The sequence below is a fragment of the Salvia hispanica genome, chromosome 3, assembly GCF_029641045.1.
Source record: "Salvia hispanica isolate PSC_SH4W2 chromosome 3, Shi_PSC_v1, whole genome shotgun sequence".
NCBI lineage: Eukaryota > Viridiplantae > Streptophyta > Magnoliopsida > Lamiales > Lamiaceae > Salvia > Salvia hispanica.
In genome coordinates this window covers 45,656,588-45,675,165 of record NC_142694.1, presented here as the reverse complement: position 1 = coordinate 45,675,165, position 18,578 = coordinate 45,656,588, and the positions used below count along the sequence as shown (strand labels likewise).

At 37.3% G+C, this 18,578-nt stretch overlaps 3 protein-coding genes across 3 annotated transcripts; 2 read left to right on the top strand and 1 right to left on the bottom strand.

The window, feature by feature from the left end:
- The first annotated feature begins 3,244 nt into the window (after positions 1-3,244).
- Positions 3,245-5,226, top strand: LOC125216107 (premnaspirodiene oxygenase-like). The gene is made up of 2 exons (XM_048117733.2): positions 3,245-4,280; positions 4,477-5,226. The coding sequence occupies exons 1-2, from the start codon at positions 3,330-3,332 to the stop codon at positions 5,092-5,094; spliced, it is 1,569 nt and encodes a 522-aa protein (XP_047973690.2). The 5' UTR covers positions 3,245-3,329; the 3' UTR covers positions 5,095-5,226.
- Positions 5,227-11,361: 6,135 nt separating this feature from the next.
- LOC125210175 (premnaspirodiene oxygenase-like) lies at positions 11,362-13,221 on the top strand. Its single transcript, XM_089067851.1, has 2 exons — positions 11,362-12,279; positions 12,488-13,221. Exons 1-2 carry the CDS (start codon positions 11,362-11,364, stop codon positions 13,103-13,105), a joined length of 1,536 nt encoding a protein of 511 aa, XP_088923977.1. The 3' UTR covers positions 13,106-13,221.
- An 875-nt stretch (positions 13,222-14,096) lies between these two features.
- Positions 14,097-18,046, bottom strand: LOC125211071 (phototropic-responsive NPH3 family protein NPY1-like). The gene is made up of 4 exons (XM_048110756.2): positions 17,249-18,046; positions 16,142-16,211; positions 14,868-16,037; positions 14,097-14,805 (listed from the first exon to the last, which is right to left on the bottom strand). Exons 1-4 carry the CDS (start codon positions 17,308-17,310, stop codon positions 14,266-14,268), a joined length of 1,842 nt encoding a protein of 613 aa, XP_047966713.2. The 5' UTR covers positions 17,311-18,046; the 3' UTR covers positions 14,097-14,265.
- Between the last annotated feature and the right edge of the window lie 532 nt (positions 18,047-18,578).

The following is an 18,578-nucleotide window of genomic DNA, read 5'->3' as shown; positions in this document are numbered from 1 at the left end:
GATACTGTACTATATAGGATTTCCAATTTGTCATTTTGGTCCTTCCCGCGATTAAGAATCTCGATTCATTTTTACTATAAATGGTAAGTAGGCTTCACATTCCACTACTGCATTCCACTTATATTTTATCATAAAATCTAGTGTAATATTCCCTCCGTTCCATAGTAATGCAGGCGTTTCTTTTCGGCACGGAGATTTAGAAAAATTGTGTTAGGTGAGTTAAGTAAAGGGAGAGTAAAATGGAAAATGAAAAAGGTAGATAGATGAAGTGAGAATAAAGTAAGAGAAAGTAAAGTGGTGTGAAAAAATGTGTTGACTTTTACTAAAAAGGGAAATGACTCTATTACTATGGAACGTACCAAAATGACAAAATGACTCTATTACAATGGAATGAAGGGAGTAGTTTATAAAAATGGGTCGCATATTAACACTATCTTTTTCCTACTCACTATCCTTTATTTTTCTTAAAACTCGGTCGGAACTCCTAATGGCCGTCAAAGGGAATAGTTAATAACTTTTATTATTATTATTATTATAGTAGTTATTATTGTTACAAGTAATAATCAATTTTTTACTAATTTTTTACTTACAGTTTTAAAATTTGCTTGCTAAAAATAATAGTTAATAACTTTTATTATTATTATACTAGTAGTTATTATTGTTACAGGTAATAATCAATTTTTTACTAATTTTTTACTTACAGTTTTAAAATTTGCTTGATAAATTGTTTTTATGAAGCATATTTTAATAATATAATTTTTAAAATTACGAATCATACTTATTTTTATAAGTAATTATAATAATAACAATAATAGTTATCATAGTGTTTATAAATACTCTTATAGATTTGTTTTTATTTGTCCTCTCAGCTTTCTAAAATCATTTGTATTTAAATTAATCTGTTAAATCCTCTCACAAGTATCTGCATCATAATCAGGAATGGCAACTCCTCCACTCCATGACTGTTCTCTATTTACTTCTCTGTGATTCACCAAAGTTGAATTCAACCATTCGATTTAAAAATTATGGCGGTGATGGCGGCGGGTAGCATTCCTATGTTATTAATATTGTGACACTGTTTTCCCTCAATTATTTCTATAAGATATTAAAATGTAATTAAGATAAGAAAAATGTTTTGGAGATGCCACGGAAGACTTTATTCAATGTATGACGTGTGCATCATGTGGTTGAAAAATAATTAAAGGGCAGTCTACAAATTTAAAAATGGTGAATTATGTTATTATTAAAACTAGAAAAAATGGATGGAATTGGTAAAAAATACACTGAAAAATAAGCGATTTAACTATCAATTAACACACACATAAAATATAAAACATCACAGTTCAGAAAAGTTTTAAAGAAATTATGGTTATTAAAATTCATTTATGCATTTCAAAGTAATATTAGGAGCTGGTGTGTGTCTAAACTAGACTTTGTGATTTTCAATTACGTCAAATATGGAGATTGGAAAATAAGATTAGAAATTGATAATATACTAAAGTAGACGATGACTGAGAATTAATGAACTTACCTGACATTTTTTATTCAGAAAAATAGGACGAATAGGTCCCACTCCCACATTTCAACATAATTTAAGAACAAGTAATACTTGAGAGTATAATTTTCTTCAACGCAACTTTTCAATAAAAGAGCAACTGCAACTTATTGACTAATTACGAATTTCATATTCGAATTTAAGCTAATAAAAAGATGAAGAATATTCATAATCATGCTAGGCAGATATGTGGCTTTATATTATTGGAAATATTTGCAATTCATGATGCCGTACTACCTATAATTTATAACTTACTCGTCCTCAGAAGATAGACTAGTTTTACTATTTTGGATTGTCCTCCATAATTATATCAAGTCTAAATATGAAAAGTTTTTAACCAATTACACACTAATAATAATATACCTCACAATCCACTGATACTATTTCCCATATATTTTCCCTCTTTCTCTTACTTTTTCTTATCATATACTACAAGTTTATCTATTTTTTAGGACGAATGGAGTATGAAATAAATAAATTATTTTGAGATATCTGTCATATTTTAAACTTTTATACTTTTAATAATAATGATATGTATTCCATTGTCATATTCCACTAAAATAAGAGGCAAATGATTGATTGTCCCGTCATTTATTAAAATTGTCTCGACGTTGAGGTAATTACTACGTCCTCCGCCTTGCTATGATTGATTTCTTTGGACATAGAATAAAAAAAATATTACCCCTTTTGTCCGACTAAAAAGTACGAATATTTGGTCCGTACGGCACGAGTTTTAATGTATAATTGGTAAAGCAAGAGAGAGAGGTAAACAGTAGTGTAAGTAGTGTTAGTAAGGAATAAGCTCCACATCATTAGTAGTGCAGTGTAATGGTATAAATTATAAATAAAATGATGTAAGATAATGTGTTGTTAAACTATTCTAAAATTAGAAAGTTCATATTTTTCAGGGACGGACTAATAAAAAAATGGTTCATAATTCTCAGGACGGAGGGCGTATTTGTAATGGGATGAAGGAAGTATTTAATATTAATAATCGTTTCATTTTTCAGAATAAAATGTTCCACAAATTTTTTTTGACGACCGAAACATTGACGTGACAGTATTTAATACTAATAATCGTTTAATACTACTCCCTTCGTCACACAAAAGATGTCACACTTGTGAGACGACACGTGATTTTAGAAGGTTTTGTTTTGTTAAATGGATAGAGAAAATATAATTTTTATATTCATATGAAAGATAACTTTTTCCAAAAAGAAAAATGTGATATTTGTGGGACAAACTGAAAAGAAAAGTGTGACATCTTTTTGGGACGGATGGAGTACATTTAGCTGACAACATATACATCGACTGCAAAGTTGTTATTTTGATCACTAAAAATGAAATGATGGGGACAAAATGATAATTACATAAATGTTGAGACATTTTCAAAAAATTAATTAAAATGATGGAATAAAATCGATCATTTCCTAAATAAGGACTCCACAAAAGTGAAACATATGTAACTCTCTACCCCTATAATTTTCTTTATAGTCAAAATGAGACAAAGTATACGTACCACAACAAGGTTTACTCAGAGACAAATGAATTGGACGTTAATGAAACTCTTCCCAAATGAGACGTCGAATAGAATAAAATAAAATAACTTAAATTATCCCATATTCCATGAGCTTAGTCAAGTCTGTAACAACTGATAAAATAATCAAGAGTGAAGTGACAAAGCTAACATTGTTGTAATTTGAGCCGACTTCTTTGATATATCATCATCTTCACCACTAAACATATCCTATATAAACCTATCCCCTGAATTCCCATGCAAACTCATCGCAACACAACCACATTCAAAATGGATGTTTCATGGAACTTTGCAGCTCTAGCTCTCATCCTCCCCATAGCCCTCTTCCTCATCCGAACCCAAACCCGATCCAAACCCGCCTCCTCCAACTGGCCCCCGGGCCCCAAAACCCTCCCCGTCATCGGAAACATGCACCTCCTCAGCCCCCTCGCCTTCCGCTCCATCACTGACCTCGCCAAACAATACGGCCCCATCATGCGCCTCAAGCTAGGCGAGGTCGACACCATTGTCGTATCCTCGCGCGAGCTCTCCCGCGAGATGCTCAAGCAGCACGACCCCTGCTACGCGGACCGCCCCGACTCCATCGGAATCAAGGTCCTGTGGTACAACTACCGCGACATCGCCTTCAGCCCCTACGGCGACTACTGGCGCCAGATGCGCAAGATCTGCATCATGGAGCTCCTCAGCCCCCGCAGCGTCCGCTCCTTCGCCTCCATCCGCAGAGACGAGGTCTCTAACTTAATTTCCTCCATCCGCGGCCGCGCGGATGGAGGACAGCCTGTCAACATCAGCGACAGTATTTTCTCCATGATGAGCTCTGTCACCTGCCGCGCCGCCTTCGGGAAGGTGTCCAAGGACAAGGACACGCTGATAAAGATACTGAGAGATGGGATCCAGATGGCGGGAGGGTTTGAGATTGCGGATTTTTTTCCCTCGTCGTTTGTCATCAACACCTTTAGCTGGACTAAGATCAGGCTGCTGATGATGAGGCATAAACTTGATGTGATTCTCGACGAGCTCATCCGCCAGCACCAGCGCAATCTGGCGAAGATCGAGGAGGGGGAGAGAGGGAGGAAGGGCAACGGCGAGTTTGGTAACGAAGATATCGTTGATGTCCTGCTTCGCCTCCAGGAGACTGGAGAGCTCCAGTTTCCTATCAGGAAAGAGGACATCAAAGCAGTCGTTTACGTAAGTACTGCATAAAAATAGTCTTATTTTTCCATTTTGAGTCACTCCCCTGAATTCAGTCTTTATCTATTTATAGTAAATTTTTGTTATTAATGGGGTGGGTATTAAAATTCGCGTTGTCCACTGCTAAGACTATTTTTTGTGAGACAGTATTTACACAAGTGTAATTAAAATGAGTATGATATTATTCAAACAGGACATGTTTTCTGCTGGAACCGAGACATCATCGACAGCGATGGACTGGGCAATGGCAGAGCTGATGAGGAACCCGCACGTGATGGCGAAGGCGCAAGCAGAAGTGCGCCAAGTGTTCAACGACACCACCATCGCCACCATGGGAGACAACGACCCGAATCTGAAATATCTAAAACTGGTGATCAGGGAAGCACTGAGGATGCACCCTCCCGTTCCAATCCTACCACGAGCATCACGGGAAGAGCGCGTGATCGACGGTTACACAATCCCAGCTAACGTGAAGGTCCTTGTCAACAACTGGGGGATGCAGAGGGATCCACAGTACTGGACCAACCCGGAAAGTTTCGAGCCAGAGAGGTTCGAGGAGTGCTCGAAGGAGTTCCTAGGAGCCGACTTCGATTTCCTGCCGTTTGGAGCAGGGAAAAGAATGTGCCCCGGAATCACATTTGCTATGGCCAGTGTCGAGCTTGTTTTGGCTCAGCTTCTCTATCATTTCGACTGGAAACTTCCCAACGGAGCTCAGCCGGAATCGATGGACATGATCGAGAATCCGGGAGTCACTGCTTCGAGAAGGGACAGTCTCAATGCCATTCCCACACCTTACAGCAAGTCGGCCTAATCTGAAACATCAAATTTTCTATTTGTATTAAGTGTTTTGTAACGGTTTTTGTTGAAGTTTGAAGGTTGATCAAGAAATGGGAGACGTTTGTAAAGTGTTTCTGTGACCACAAGTAATAAACTAATGATTTATGTGTTCTTGATGACATTGAATATTCAGCTAACTCAATTTGACTGGAAATCGAAAGATATACTGTCTATACTCCCTCCGTCCCCCATTAGGAGTCACACTTTGACCGGACACGGATTTTAAGAAATGTAAAGAAAAGTTGGTTTGAAAAAGTTAGTGGAGTGTGGGACCTACTTATCATTTATGGTAAAAATGAAGTGTGACTCTTAATTGGAGACCGACCGAAATAGAAAAGTGTGACTCTTAATAGGAGACGGAGAGAGTATTTATATTGCAAGAATATGTTTTCCACAAAGATAGTTGGAAAATAAAGCACCAACTTTTTCTTGGTCGTAAAACTAATAAACTTTGGTGGTTATCATTGCCATGTTTCAAAAATCTTCTCCAGTAATACATTCTACTATAAATTATTTTTTTGATGTTTTAACTCTAATAAAATTTGTTTTGAGTTAATAACATAGTAATAGTATGGGGTGTTCGGTTGGCAAAACTAAATCTCATGATTAAATATGTATCATGTTTGGTTCATAAGATTAACCCCCTCAACTTAATCCTGGACGGATAGTCTCATGATAATTAGTCATAGTCTCACCCATCCAACTAAAATAATCCCACAACTTAATCTTTGATGGATAGTCTCATGATTATTAGTCATGACAACCGAACGTCACCGTAGTAGTATATTTTTTCTGTCTCATTCAAAGCGAAATAGTAGTATTTCTTACTCTCTCCGTCCCATAAGAATATGCACTCGTTTCTTTTTAATTTGTCTCAAAAGAATATGCACTTTCTAATTTTGGTAACTTTTTTCTCTCTAATGAGATAAAATTCATTCTCCACTAACAATAATTTAATAACTTTTTCTTTTTACTTCTCTAATACTTTACCAGTTTTGCATTAAAACTCATGCCGAACCTAAAGTGTATATTCTTTGGGGACGAAGGGAGTATTTGATAGCAAAATTTATGCATGTTGTACTACTATATTAAGTAGAGAAATGCCAAAAAATAAAGTAGAAATAGTATTTTGGTCACTTTAACTTTGAAGGAGTATGTCCAAAAAATCATGCAAATCTGACCATAGTTATAGGGTCACACAACATTAAACATAATTACAATAGAAGAGCCTAGAATACTGAAATACATAAGAAAAATATATTTGAAAAAACTTCCCAATTTGTAGGTAAATACAAGGAAAAACTTCCAGAAAATGTCACCTTATGGAGAAGGAACTTCACATCGCCAACACTTATGATGACATCCGTCGCCAATTCAGATGACACATACCTACAACGAATTGTACAAGATTACCATACATTGTGACACGCTACGGAAATAATAAGGCACCACGTAACAACAGCCTATCTGTTAATGGACTGTCAATGTGCACGAAACACATCAATACTGCTCCAAATGCAATCAAACTCAACCAAGTTCAACAGACAGCCTTCCAAGCAGCTTTGAACATTCACCTCATCTAATAGAAGTTGAATTATCATAGGTGTATGTTATGACAAACAGAGCAGTTGTGTAATCGACAAACAAAAGAACGTAACGAGACACATTATTTACGTGGTTCACCAACATTGTGTTGGCTACATCCACAGGCAAGAACGGAGAACAAATTGTATTGTGACTGCGGTTACAGATACTAAAGTTATTGTGCCCTACTTCTATATAAATAGGTACAAGAGACGAACTGGACCTAATACAACAATTAAGGCCCAAAACTAAAACATGTAATAATTCAAGGCATCCTAACAAATATATACTCCCTCCGTCCCCGAATACTTGACACAGTTTACCATTTCGGTCCATCCCCGAATACTTGACACAGTTCACTTTTTCCATTTTTGGTAGTGGACCCTATATTCCACTAACTCATTCCTACTCACATTTATTATAAAACTAATACTTTAAAAGTAGGACCCACATCCCACCAACTTTTTCAACACACTTTCATTACATTTCTTAAAATCCGTGTCGGGTCAAACCGTGTCAAGTATTCGGGGACGGAGGGAGTATAATTCATGTCCAAGCAGCTTTGAACATTCACCTCATCTAATAGAAGTTGAATTATCGTAGGTGTATGAATGAGATCAAACTCAAATTGTTAGTACATCAAATGCTTGTCAAATTTCTGTATAAGTTTTAAACTTCGCAACCTATGTTTCTTCTAAAATGAGGCACAGAATGGCTCCGGATTGCATAAAACTCAGGGGAGTGATAAGCATGCAACTGTTTGTAGAAAACATTCTGTTTATAGGATGAAACCTGAAAATTTCATTAGTGGAGCTTCATTTTAATCTTAATGCATCAGTGAGCGAGGAAAGTACTTATCTATATTCTATATCATCACCTCAGAATAATCAAAACATGATGAATAAGTGTATGCAGTTAAATTAAAAGGGATGAGGCAACATGGCCAGCAAAAAAGGAATATAAAATAAAAATTGAAGACAAAAGGTGATCAACAGAGTGTCAACACTGCGTCAACCGTTGACACTGTGTTGACATTTTTTGTTGCTGTTATTTTGTTATCTGTTGACATTTTGTAACGATCCAGATCATAGTTTAGAATTTATATAATATTTAGAGTTTGTATTTGATTACATTCTTTTGTCCCTCAGTTTAAGTTTTTTTTTTTTACTACTCCCTCCGTCCCATTCAAGATGGTCACCTTTCCTTTTTTTGTTTGTACTAGTCAAGATAGTCACTTTCCAATTTTAAAATAACTTCCTCTCTCCTCATTAAAATATTCAACTACATTTTTCTTCTATACTTTATTCTATCTAACAACACTTCCTAAAATCACGTGCCATTCAAGAATGTGGTCATCTTGAGTGGGACGGAGGGAGTATTAATCATACAAGAGAGTGATCAATTGTTAACTCCTCATTTAATTGCTAACTACAACTAATTTAAGATCATAGTAGTATTTTAGAAAACTTGTGGTCTATAATTTGCCACGTGTAATTTTCATTTTTATTAATTAAATCAAAAAAGATAAAAAAATATCAAATTAGGGTTTTGGATGAAAATGTCAATATAGTGTTTCAAAAATATCAACACAATACTTTGAGAATGTCAACACAATGCTTTGAGAATGTTAACACATTGCTTATCTTGACATTCTACATGTATTATATTGACATATTTTATACACTATGTTGACATTTGTGCTTTACGAAAAAATTAAAATTTTGTGATTTTTTTTTCAAATTTTGACGTCGGAACATATGCAAGTAGACATGCCACGGTTCGTGAACCGACGGTTCCCCAGTTTCGTGAAATGTGGAATCGGAACCGGAACCGAACCATGAGGCTATTTCACGGTTCCGGTTTCGGTTCGAAAACCGGCAGTTCCGGTTCCGAACCGCCAGTTTTCGGACGGTTCCTCGCTGTTCCGGTTCGTTTTGGCGGTTTTTCATTTGTTTTTGCTATGTAATTTGGAATTTTGGACTTATACAATAAACTGGAACAAGACAATGGATAATTTCAATTGAAATAAGACGAATAAGGTGAAAATCATATCAATTTTATTGAATTTGAGTTGTAACGGACAATAATACATTACAATTTTCAATATATATACAACAATGTGATATAATTTACAAGTGTCGTCGGAATATTAATAAAAAAATATGAAATGGGGTGAATGTAAGTGAGGATAGAAGGGGGTATTATAGATAAAAATGGGGGAGGGGGGAAATGGATCAATTTGAATTCAAAATCAGAATTAAAAAATAAACAAATAAAAATAAATAAAAATTTGAATTTCGGACAAAACCGGCAGTTTTCGGGTAAAACAGCCGGTTCCGGTCAAAAAGCCGAATGAAAAAGCTGCTCCTTGGCTGCCAACGGTTGACGCCTCTAATACCTCGTCGGAACCGTGAAACCGGCGGTTCGGTGACGGTTTCAGTTCGTAAAATCTTGAACCGGAACCCGCCCACGGTTCCAAATATGGAGGTTCCGGTTCGTAAAAAATGTCACGGTTTCGGTTCGGAACAGGAACCGGTTGTTACGGTTCCGCGGTTAACCGGCAGAACCGAAAACCTTGGGCATCTCTATATGCAAGTGATATCTCGTTAGAATCCTCATAAAATTATCTTTAATTTGATATATGTTGTGCAAAAAATAATTTAAATCGAGAAAGTTATATACGTTTTAAAGTTATGATTTATTTTTCAAAAGTTAGTTACAACTAATTTGTTGTAAATTGATCTTAATACCCTTGTTGACGTTTTTTATTGATCGTATTGACATTTCGAAATTGATAATATAGGCCCTTAATTTAAATATCTAACGACTATTATTTAATTATAGTTAGCAATGAAGTATTAAGTTAGCAATATAACACCTCCCTAATCATACATCTTATAAAATTTTATCGCTCAGCTAATTTGGGGGGTGTCGGTCCTTACAGTCCAACAAACATCCGAATCCAAACAATATTTTAAAAATTTCCAGTAATAAACATATTACTATAATTATAAGTATTAAAAAAGTTTTCAAGAAATTATGTCATTAAAATCCATTTATAATGTTAGGAGCTGGTGTTTGTTTAAACTAGTCTTTGTGATTTGCAATTACGTCAAATATGGAGATTGGAAAATAATACAGTAAGATAAAAAAAAATTAATAATTTAAAGTTGACTGAAAAATGAGAGAGCGACGAACTTACCTGACACTTCAGCTCAATTTAAGTAGACACCAATCTTGAACGCAATTTTTCAATAAGAGCACCTGCAATTTATTAACTAAGTACTACTTACGAAATTGATAGTCGAATTTAAGCTAATAAAAAGATGAAGAATATTTATAATTATGCTAGGTCGAAATGTGGCTTTTATATTGTTGCCTTGGACATGTTTGCAATTCATGATGCCACACTACCAATAATTGATTGCGTATAATTGGATCTTACTATAGTATGAAACGTTATTTTGAGATATCTGTCGTATTTTTAATTTTTATACTACTTTTAAAAATATTCTCATATTTCGCTAATATGTCTATAGGAGAGTGTTATATTGTTAACTCATAACTTAATTGCTAACTACAACTAAATAATAGTCATTAGATATTCAAATTAAGGGCTTAGATCATTAATCCCTAAATGTCATTACGATCAACGAAAAACATCAATAAGGCCATATGATTAATTCCAAAAAATATGAATAGGGGTATTAATGTCAATTAATACATGTTTAGTTATAACTACATGTCAATTAATGTCAATTAACTACATGTTTAGTTATAACTAACTTTTAAAAGAAATCCCAGAACTTTAAATTCATATAACATATATCAAATTGAAGATAATTTCATAAGGATTCCAACGATATCCTACATGCATATGTTCCGACGTCAAAATTTGAAAAAAAATTCGAAATTTTTTAATTTTTTCGTACAACAGAAATGTCAACATACTATATAAAATATGTCAATATAATACATGTAGAATGTCAATATAAACAATGAGTTAACATTCTTAAAGCATTGTGTTGACATTCTCAGAACATTGTGTTGATATTTTCGAAACACTATATTAACATTTTCATCCAAAACCTAATTTAGAGTTTTTTTAATCCTTTTTTATTTTATTAATAAAAACGAAAATTACACATGGCAAATTATAGACCATACGTTTTCTAAAATCATATGACCTTAAATTAGTTGTAGTTAGCAATTGATGAGTTAGCAATTCATCACTCTCCTATGTGTGCAATTGTCCCGTCATTTACTAAAAAATGTCTCAATTTTTAGGTAATTACCACTCCCTTCATCATGTTACAACCGATTGATTTCTACGAGAACAAGATTCAAGAAAATGTTACTATTAGGAATCTCGATTTATTATTTTGGTTAGTTCAACCGTCGTTAAAAGTATGTGTTCATTAAAAGTCTATCCAATAATTAGTGCATCCGTCATTAAAAGTATACGTTAATTAAAAGTCTATCCAATCAAAAGTGTTATAACTCAAGCCTAGGTCAAAATGAGACAAATATACAACACCAAGGTTTACTCGAATTAGTTAGTAATTGAGCCGACTTGTTTGATATTTCATCATCTTCACCATTAAACATATCCTATATAAGCCTATCCCCTTCTCATGCAAACTCATCACAACACAAAATGGAAGTTTCATGGAGCTTGGCAGCTCTAGCTCTCATCCTCCCCATAGCCCTCTTCCTCATCCGAACCCGAACCCGATCCAAACCCACCTCCTCCAACTGGCCCCCGGGCCCCAAACCCCTACCCGTCATCGGAAACATGCACCTCCTCAGCGCCCTCGCCTTCCGCTCCATCACTCCCCTTTCCAACCAATATGGCCCCATCATGCGCCTCAAGCTAGGCGAGGTTGACACCATTGTCGTATCCTCGCGGGAGCTATCCCGCGAGATTCTCAAGCAGCACGACCCCTGCTACGCGGACAAACCCGACTCCATCGGAATCAAGGTCTTGTGGTACAACTACCGCGACATCGCCTTCAGCCCCTACGGCGACTACTGGCGCCAGATGCGCAAGATCTGCATCATGGAGCTCCTCAGCCCCCGCAGCGTCCGCTCCTTCGCCTCCATCCGCAGAGACGAGGTCTCTAACTTAATTTCCTCCATCCGCAGCCGCGCGGATGGAGGACAGCCTGTCAACATCAGCGACAGTATTTTCTCCATGATGAGCTCGGTCACCTCTCGCGCCGCCTTTGGGAAGGTGTCCAAGGACAAGGACACGCTGATTAAGATTCTGCGAGACGGGATCCAGATGGCGGGAGGGTTTGAGATTGCGGATTTCTTTCCTTCCTCGTTTGTCATCAACACCTTTAGTTGGACTAAGATCAGGCTGCTGATGATGAGGCATAAGCTTGATGTGATTCTCGACGAGCTCATCCGACAGCACCAGCGCAATCTGGCAAAGATCGAGGAGGGGGAGAGAGGGAGGAAGGGCAACGGCGAGTTTGGTAACGAAGATATCATTGATGTCCTGCTTCGCCTCCAGGAAACCGGAGAGCTCCAGTTTCCTATCAGGAAAGAGGACATCAAAGCAGTCGTCTACGTAAGTACTGCATAAAAATAGTCTTCTTTTTCCATTTTGAGTCAGTCCACTGAATTCAGTCTTTATCTATTTATATTAAATTTTTATTATTAATGAGGTGGGTATTAAAACTCGCGCTGTCGTCAACTGTTAAGACTATATTTTTGTGTGACAGTATTTTCACAAGCGTAATTATTAATTAACATGAGTTATGAAATTATTCAAACAGGATATGTTTTCTGCTGGAACTGAGACATCATCGACAGCGATGGACTGGGCAATGGCAGAGCTGATGAGGAACCCGCGCGTGCTGGCGAAGGCGCAAGTAGAAGTGCGCCAAGTGTTCAACGACACCACCATCGCCACCATGGGAGACAACGACCCGAATCTGAAATATCTAAAACTGGTGATCAGGGAAGCCCTGAGGCTGCACCCTCCCGTTCCAATCATACCTCGAGCATCACGAGAAGAGCGCGTGATCGACGGTTACACAATCCCGGCTAACGTGAAGGTCCTTGTCAACAACTGGGGGATGCAGAGGGATCCACAGTACTGGACCAACCCGGAAAGTTTCAAGCCAGAGAGGTTCGAGGAGTGCTCGAAGGAGTTCCTAGGAGCCGACTTCGATTTCCTGCCGTTTGGAGCAGGGAAAAGAATGTGCCCCGGAATCACATTTGCTATGGCCAGTGTCGAGCTTGTTTTGGCTCAGCTTCTCTATCATTTCGACTGGAAACTTCCCAACGGAGCTCAGCCGGAATCGATGGACATGATCGAGAATCCGGGAGTCACTGCTTCGAGAAGGGACAGTCTCAATGCGATTCCCACCCCTTACAGCAAATCGGTGTAATTTGAAACATCAAATTTTCTATTTGTAATAAGTGTATTGTGTTGATCAAGAAATGGGAGACGTTTGTAAAGTGTTTTCTGTGACCACAAGTAATAAAACTAATGATTTATGTGTTCTTGATGACATTGAATATTCAGCTAACTCAATTTGACTGGAAATCGAAAGATATGATTTCAATGTATTTATAGTGGAAGTTTCCACAAAGATAGTTGGAAACTGAAGCACCAACTTTTTCTTGGTCGTAAAACTAATAGTCTTTGATGGTTTCAAAATTTTCTCCAGTAATGCATTCTATAATACTCCCTCCGTCCACGATTAAGAGTTTGTTTTTCCATTTTGTTCCGTCCACGAATAAGAGTCCCGGTTCATAATTACCATAAATGGTAAAGAGACCCCACATTCCACTAACTCATTCTACTCACATATCATTTAAAACTAATATATACAAGTGGGACTAGGGCTGTGCATTCGGGTTTCGGTTCGATTTTTCGCCCAAACCGAACCGAACCCGAAAAACCGAATTTAGGCTAAAATTGAAACCGAACCGAACCGAAAAACTGAAAACTGAAAAACCGAAAACCGAACTTAAAAAACAGAACCAAACCGAAAAACCCGAAATTTCAAAACAAAACCGAAAAAAAATATTAATATATCTAATTTACTTTATATACACTAATAGAATATAAATATATATAATAAAAAAATTAATAGAATATATATAATATTTATTATATAAAAATATATTAGAAGAATATATATTATATATATGATATAGTATACTAAATTAATAAGATAAAAATATATAATAATATAATTCGGTTTTTCGGTTTTTCGGTTTTTTTTTCCGCCCAAATCGAACCGAACCGAAAAACCGAAATTTTTGTATTTTTAAAACCGAACCGAAAAACCAAAAAAACCGAACCGAATTTCAAAATTTCGGTTTGGTTCGGTTCGGATAAAACAAAAGACAACATTTCTAAACATGAAATCCTTGGGAACTAAATGAGAAATAGATATACAAGAATTCAACCAATTGATACAATGATGTGCAGAAGAGATGAATGAAAACAACACCACAGGATTATCCAAAGAAACTGATACAATGCAGTTTTCCTACTACAGTAAATGGAGATCCTACTACCACTTTACACTTACCATCATCACGAAATCGAGTGTCTCCGATGCCTTGAAGACGAGCCAGACGACTTTGTTTCTCCTCGGATCATTGAGGCCGGGCTTTGAGAGCTCCCTGAAGTCTCAGAGCTCTTGTTCTCTCCATTGGCCACCCCTTTCCCAATCATCCACAGTCTGTCGAATATCCTCCTCGAACGTGATGGCAGCAACTGCGCACTCGATCCCCCGTTCTTGCTGCCTCTTTTCACAAGTTTTCCACTTTTCACTGCTTCCTCCTCCTCTTCTTTCATTTTCAGCTCATCCATCTGTTTTCTGAGAGATTTGCGTTTTTCAGGCGCCGTCTTCCCCCAGTTCCCTTCGGTCTTTCTAGGGGCATCCTCGATGTTGCTGATAGCATGAGTAGCTGCTGATGTCCTTGCCTGCTCGAAGAATAGAACTTGCACCACAACGCGTAGTGGCAGCTGCTCGTTCTGCGCTGCGTGCATGGTGGCGTCCGTCGTCAGTCTCTTCACGTCCATTAGCCCACACAACCTCTTCCTCTCACATTTTGTCAATCCACTATGCTCCTGCAATATATGACACATTTCAGTTTTACAAAATTATTGCAAACTGAGAAAAAAGAATGCACCTTTAGATAGATGTCAATGGCGCCATATAATCCATCATGAATCGGTCTGGCCGTCTCAGGAACTGACTGGGACAGTTTGAAGAAACTAGACACGGTGAGGCTCTGGTCACGAGCAACTGCTGCAAGGTAACCATCTACGATCTTCCCAACTTTCAACCAAGATCCATACCCTAAAACAAAGTCACCCCCATTCTTCTCAAGCATCTTCTTATCCTTCTTACTTATCTCATTCTCCATAAACAAATCCACGAGGCGTTGAACAAGTTCAATGTCGTAGATAGTTGTCTGAGGAGGCCTTGCTGGGATCAAGAGATCACTGACCAGAGCATCGTCGAGTTTCAAACTGATGTTCTTTATCAGCACTTCTCTTGATGAATCATCGGCTTCTATGAGAATAGCAACTTTGAGTAATTTCAGTAAGAAACTGCAGGCACAACTGATACCTTTATCCGAAGGGAGCAAGCAGATTATAGTTTCGACTAAGGATTTGTTTCTGTTGATGTGAACTTCAGACACCAATGCATCGACAGAATCTGGCAGCCATCTCATGGCGTACGCCTTCAATGCCTCCCCAATAACGCCACCATCCATTCTGCCTTTGGATTTTATCGCGAGCATGACTCTCTTGTACAGGTCAATGTCCAGCTCACAGATATCTTCGATCCACCAGTCTCTAGGCACGGATTCCAACTTTTCAGAGAATTTCAGTCCACTGCGGATTATTTGGTCTGATGTTGCCAGTCTTCTGTTGTACGTGTAAGACCAGGTGATCAGCGAAGGATCCACCGAAGTTTTGGATGCTATTGAGTCTATGCACCTACCGACTATCTTTAGATTCTCGGACCATGGAAGGAGAGATTTGGAGGTCTGTAGGACGATGATGGAATCTTTCCAGTTGCGTAGCACACTGGAGTTGAGGAATATGTCAATCTTCAAGATCAGGTTACCCCTGTCAATATCCTCGGTCATTTCAAGATACTCTGCTGCACAGCGTGCAGCCACAACGTTGTAGGGATTGAGAGTCACTGCCACGCCATAACAGAATTTGGCACATATCTCAAATGCTTTAGGGCCACCAGGGAAATCAACCAACTGGATTTCATCAGGGCTTTCCTCGTTCAGTCCTGATACGAGCTTTTGTAACTTATTGCTCTTGGACAAGAGAGGAAACTGCAAAGGCAAATCCAAACACAAACTTTCACAATTAGACACAGCTCTAACTCAAAATCAGAAAAAGATCAGCAAGAAACAGTTTAACTTCCAGAAAATGTCACCTTATGGAGAAGGAACTTCACATCTCCAACACTTATGATGACATCCGTCGCCAATTCAGATGACACATACCTGCAGCGAATTGTACAAGAGTTACCTTACATTGTGACATGCTACGGAACTAATAAGGCATTATGTAACAAGAGTGTATCTGTTAATGGACTGTCAATGTGCAATCATGCGGCTTTGAACATTCAAACTCAACCAAGTTCAACAGACAACCTTTCAAGTGGCTTTGAACATTCACCTCATTTATAGAAGTTGTATTATCATAGGTGTATGAATGAGATCAAACTCAAATTGTTACATAAAATGCTTGTCAAATTTTTTTATAAGTTTTAAACTTCACAACCTATGTTTCTTCTTAAATGAGGCACAGAATGGCTCCAGATTGCATAAAACTCAGGGGAATGATAAGCATACTATTGTTTGTAGAAAACATTCTGTTTATAGGATGAAACCTGCAAATTTCACTAATGGTGTTTGATTTTAATCTTAATCTATCTGTGAGCAATGAAAGTACTTATCTATATCATCAACTCAGAATAATCAAAACATGATGAATAAGTGTCTGCATTTAAATTAAAAGGGATGAGGCAACATGGCCAGCAAAAAAGGAAGACAAAATAAAAATTGAAGACAAAAGGTGATCAACGACATACAAGCTACTTTCTAATCTTTTGCTAGAATTAAATATACATTAACATGTAAAACCTTAGGCTAAGTAGGTCTCACACTTTACGGTTCCAATGGGCCCTCCACATAAAGTGTGAATAATGAAAGTGAGAAATTCCTATAACTAAAAATATAAGTAGCACACTGATGAGTATGGAGTAGTAATTAACACCAAGCCTAAAACTTCTCTTTGCAGGGGGAGAAGAGAAATTCTACTAAAGTAACAAAGGTAAAAAGGTAAAATACTGTTTCTACTCACAAATTCAAGCCAAGTAAACATGTAAATTTAAGAAAAGGAGAATCTTTGACATGGACTCTAAAACTAATGAGCATAATTGCATAAATCATCATGAACCAAATAACATTAAGATCAAATAATGAAAACACAATATGAGAACAGGAAAACTCACACACAAGCACACACAACTATTTACCTCACACAATTCCCTTCAGCATGAAAAGCATCCGGCTTCGACCCCAGCTTCATATACTTCATCTTTTACTTATTTTAATTATCTTCACCTTCAAACTTGTTCAAAACTGAATTCCTTGGAACTTTCAATGAAGAAATTCTGGGAAACAAAATACATATAGGTCCGAAAAGGGCAAGAAACTGAAAACACCAAGAATCATTCTCTGCGACCTAAAAGAGACAAAAGAAGGAATCTTTACGTTATCCCATCACACATTATGAGTCCCTCTCCGACCAGAACACATCAGCGTCGTCCTCTTCCACAAAATAGGAAAAACAAACACAAAGAAACAAAACCCCCCAACAATCTCAGCAGCTGCTAGAAAAAAATTTTATCTTTTTGTGTTTTTTCTCTGATTCACAGGCGCCCCACTTGAAGGAAAAGGGCCTCCTCCTCGGGTGGCGAGCCGGCGCAATTGAGAGACAAGAGTAGAGAATCTGCTTGCGAAATGAGGTGATGTGATGCCATAAATGCTGTGACAGATTATAGTCTTAAAATTTTTCATAGCCGCCTTGGCTATTACTCCTCCTGATTTGCCAAGATCTAATCTTTTTCAGGTCGCGAATCTCAAGATTGCACCTTTCTCTCTCTGGCTATACTAAATGAAGGCGACATGCGTGTATTTGTTTCTGAGGTGGAGGGACTGGGAATACTGAGGGAGTTGTCGCACTATGTGAAGCGTTGGGGTGCAGAGGAGAGAGAGAGAGAGAGATGGTGGCGTAGTGTATGGAGTAAGTGGGAGATTGACAGAGAGGAACAGAGGAATGCACACACTACGCTGCTTTATCAAGCTTTGTGCAGTTAATGCACGCCAACCTTGTGTGGACCTTTTTGCCCCTGCCCCATTTTTATTCTTTTTTTTAAAAAAAAAAAAATTCATGAAAATTCTTTGCCAATAATTGCAGTAGGTAGTTGTGTTGTGTGACAACATTTCATGCCATAAAATTAGTCAACCATAGATGCCACTGAATTAATTGGACAATGACTTCATTTTTGATATGATCAGGAGGGAATGAATTCATTGGTAAAAATGGAACAAAAGGTAAGAGAGTTATAATTGAGGGAGAAAGAATAGCACCTAATTAAATGATACTCCAATACCTTTGTTTGATATATTAGAAAGCATACTAAAAAAAAAACGAAGTGAAAGATACCGCATATACACAAAAATAATGCACATTGTTACACACACATACACTATATAGTATACACAACACACATTGCACACACACACATAATTATACATGTACTGCATGCATACACGTACAATGCATACTACACACTACTACTA

Excerpts from the sequence above, each read along its gene's own strand:
- LOC125216107 (XM_048117733.2), top strand. The coding sequence starts at position 3,330 with ATGCAAACTCATCGCAACACAACCACATTCAAAATGGATGTTTCATGG. Across the intron at positions 4,281-4,476 it reads ACATCAAAGCAGTCGTTTAC|GACATGTTTTCTGCTGGAAC; the intron begins GTAAGTACTGCA and ends TTATTCAAACAG.
- LOC125210175 (XM_089067851.1), top strand. The coding sequence starts at position 11,362 with ATGGAAGTTTCATGGAGCTTGGCAGCTCTAGCTCTCATCCTCCCCATA. Across the intron at positions 12,280-12,487 it reads ACATCAAAGCAGTCGTCTAC|GATATGTTTTCTGCTGGAAC; the intron begins GTAAGTACTGCA and ends TTATTCAAACAG.
- LOC125211071 (XM_048110756.2), bottom strand. The coding sequence starts at position 17,310 with ATGAAGTATATGAAGCTGGGGTCGAAGCCGGATGCTTTTCATGCTGAA. Across the intron at positions 16,212-17,248 it reads GCTGAAGGGAATTGTGTGAG|GTATGTGTCATCTGAATTGG; the intron begins GTAAATAGTTGT and ends AATTCGCTGCAG. Across the intron at positions 14,806-14,867 it reads CCATTGACATCTATCTAAAG|GAGCATAGTGGATTGACAAA; the intron begins GTGCATTCTTTT and ends CATATATTGCAG.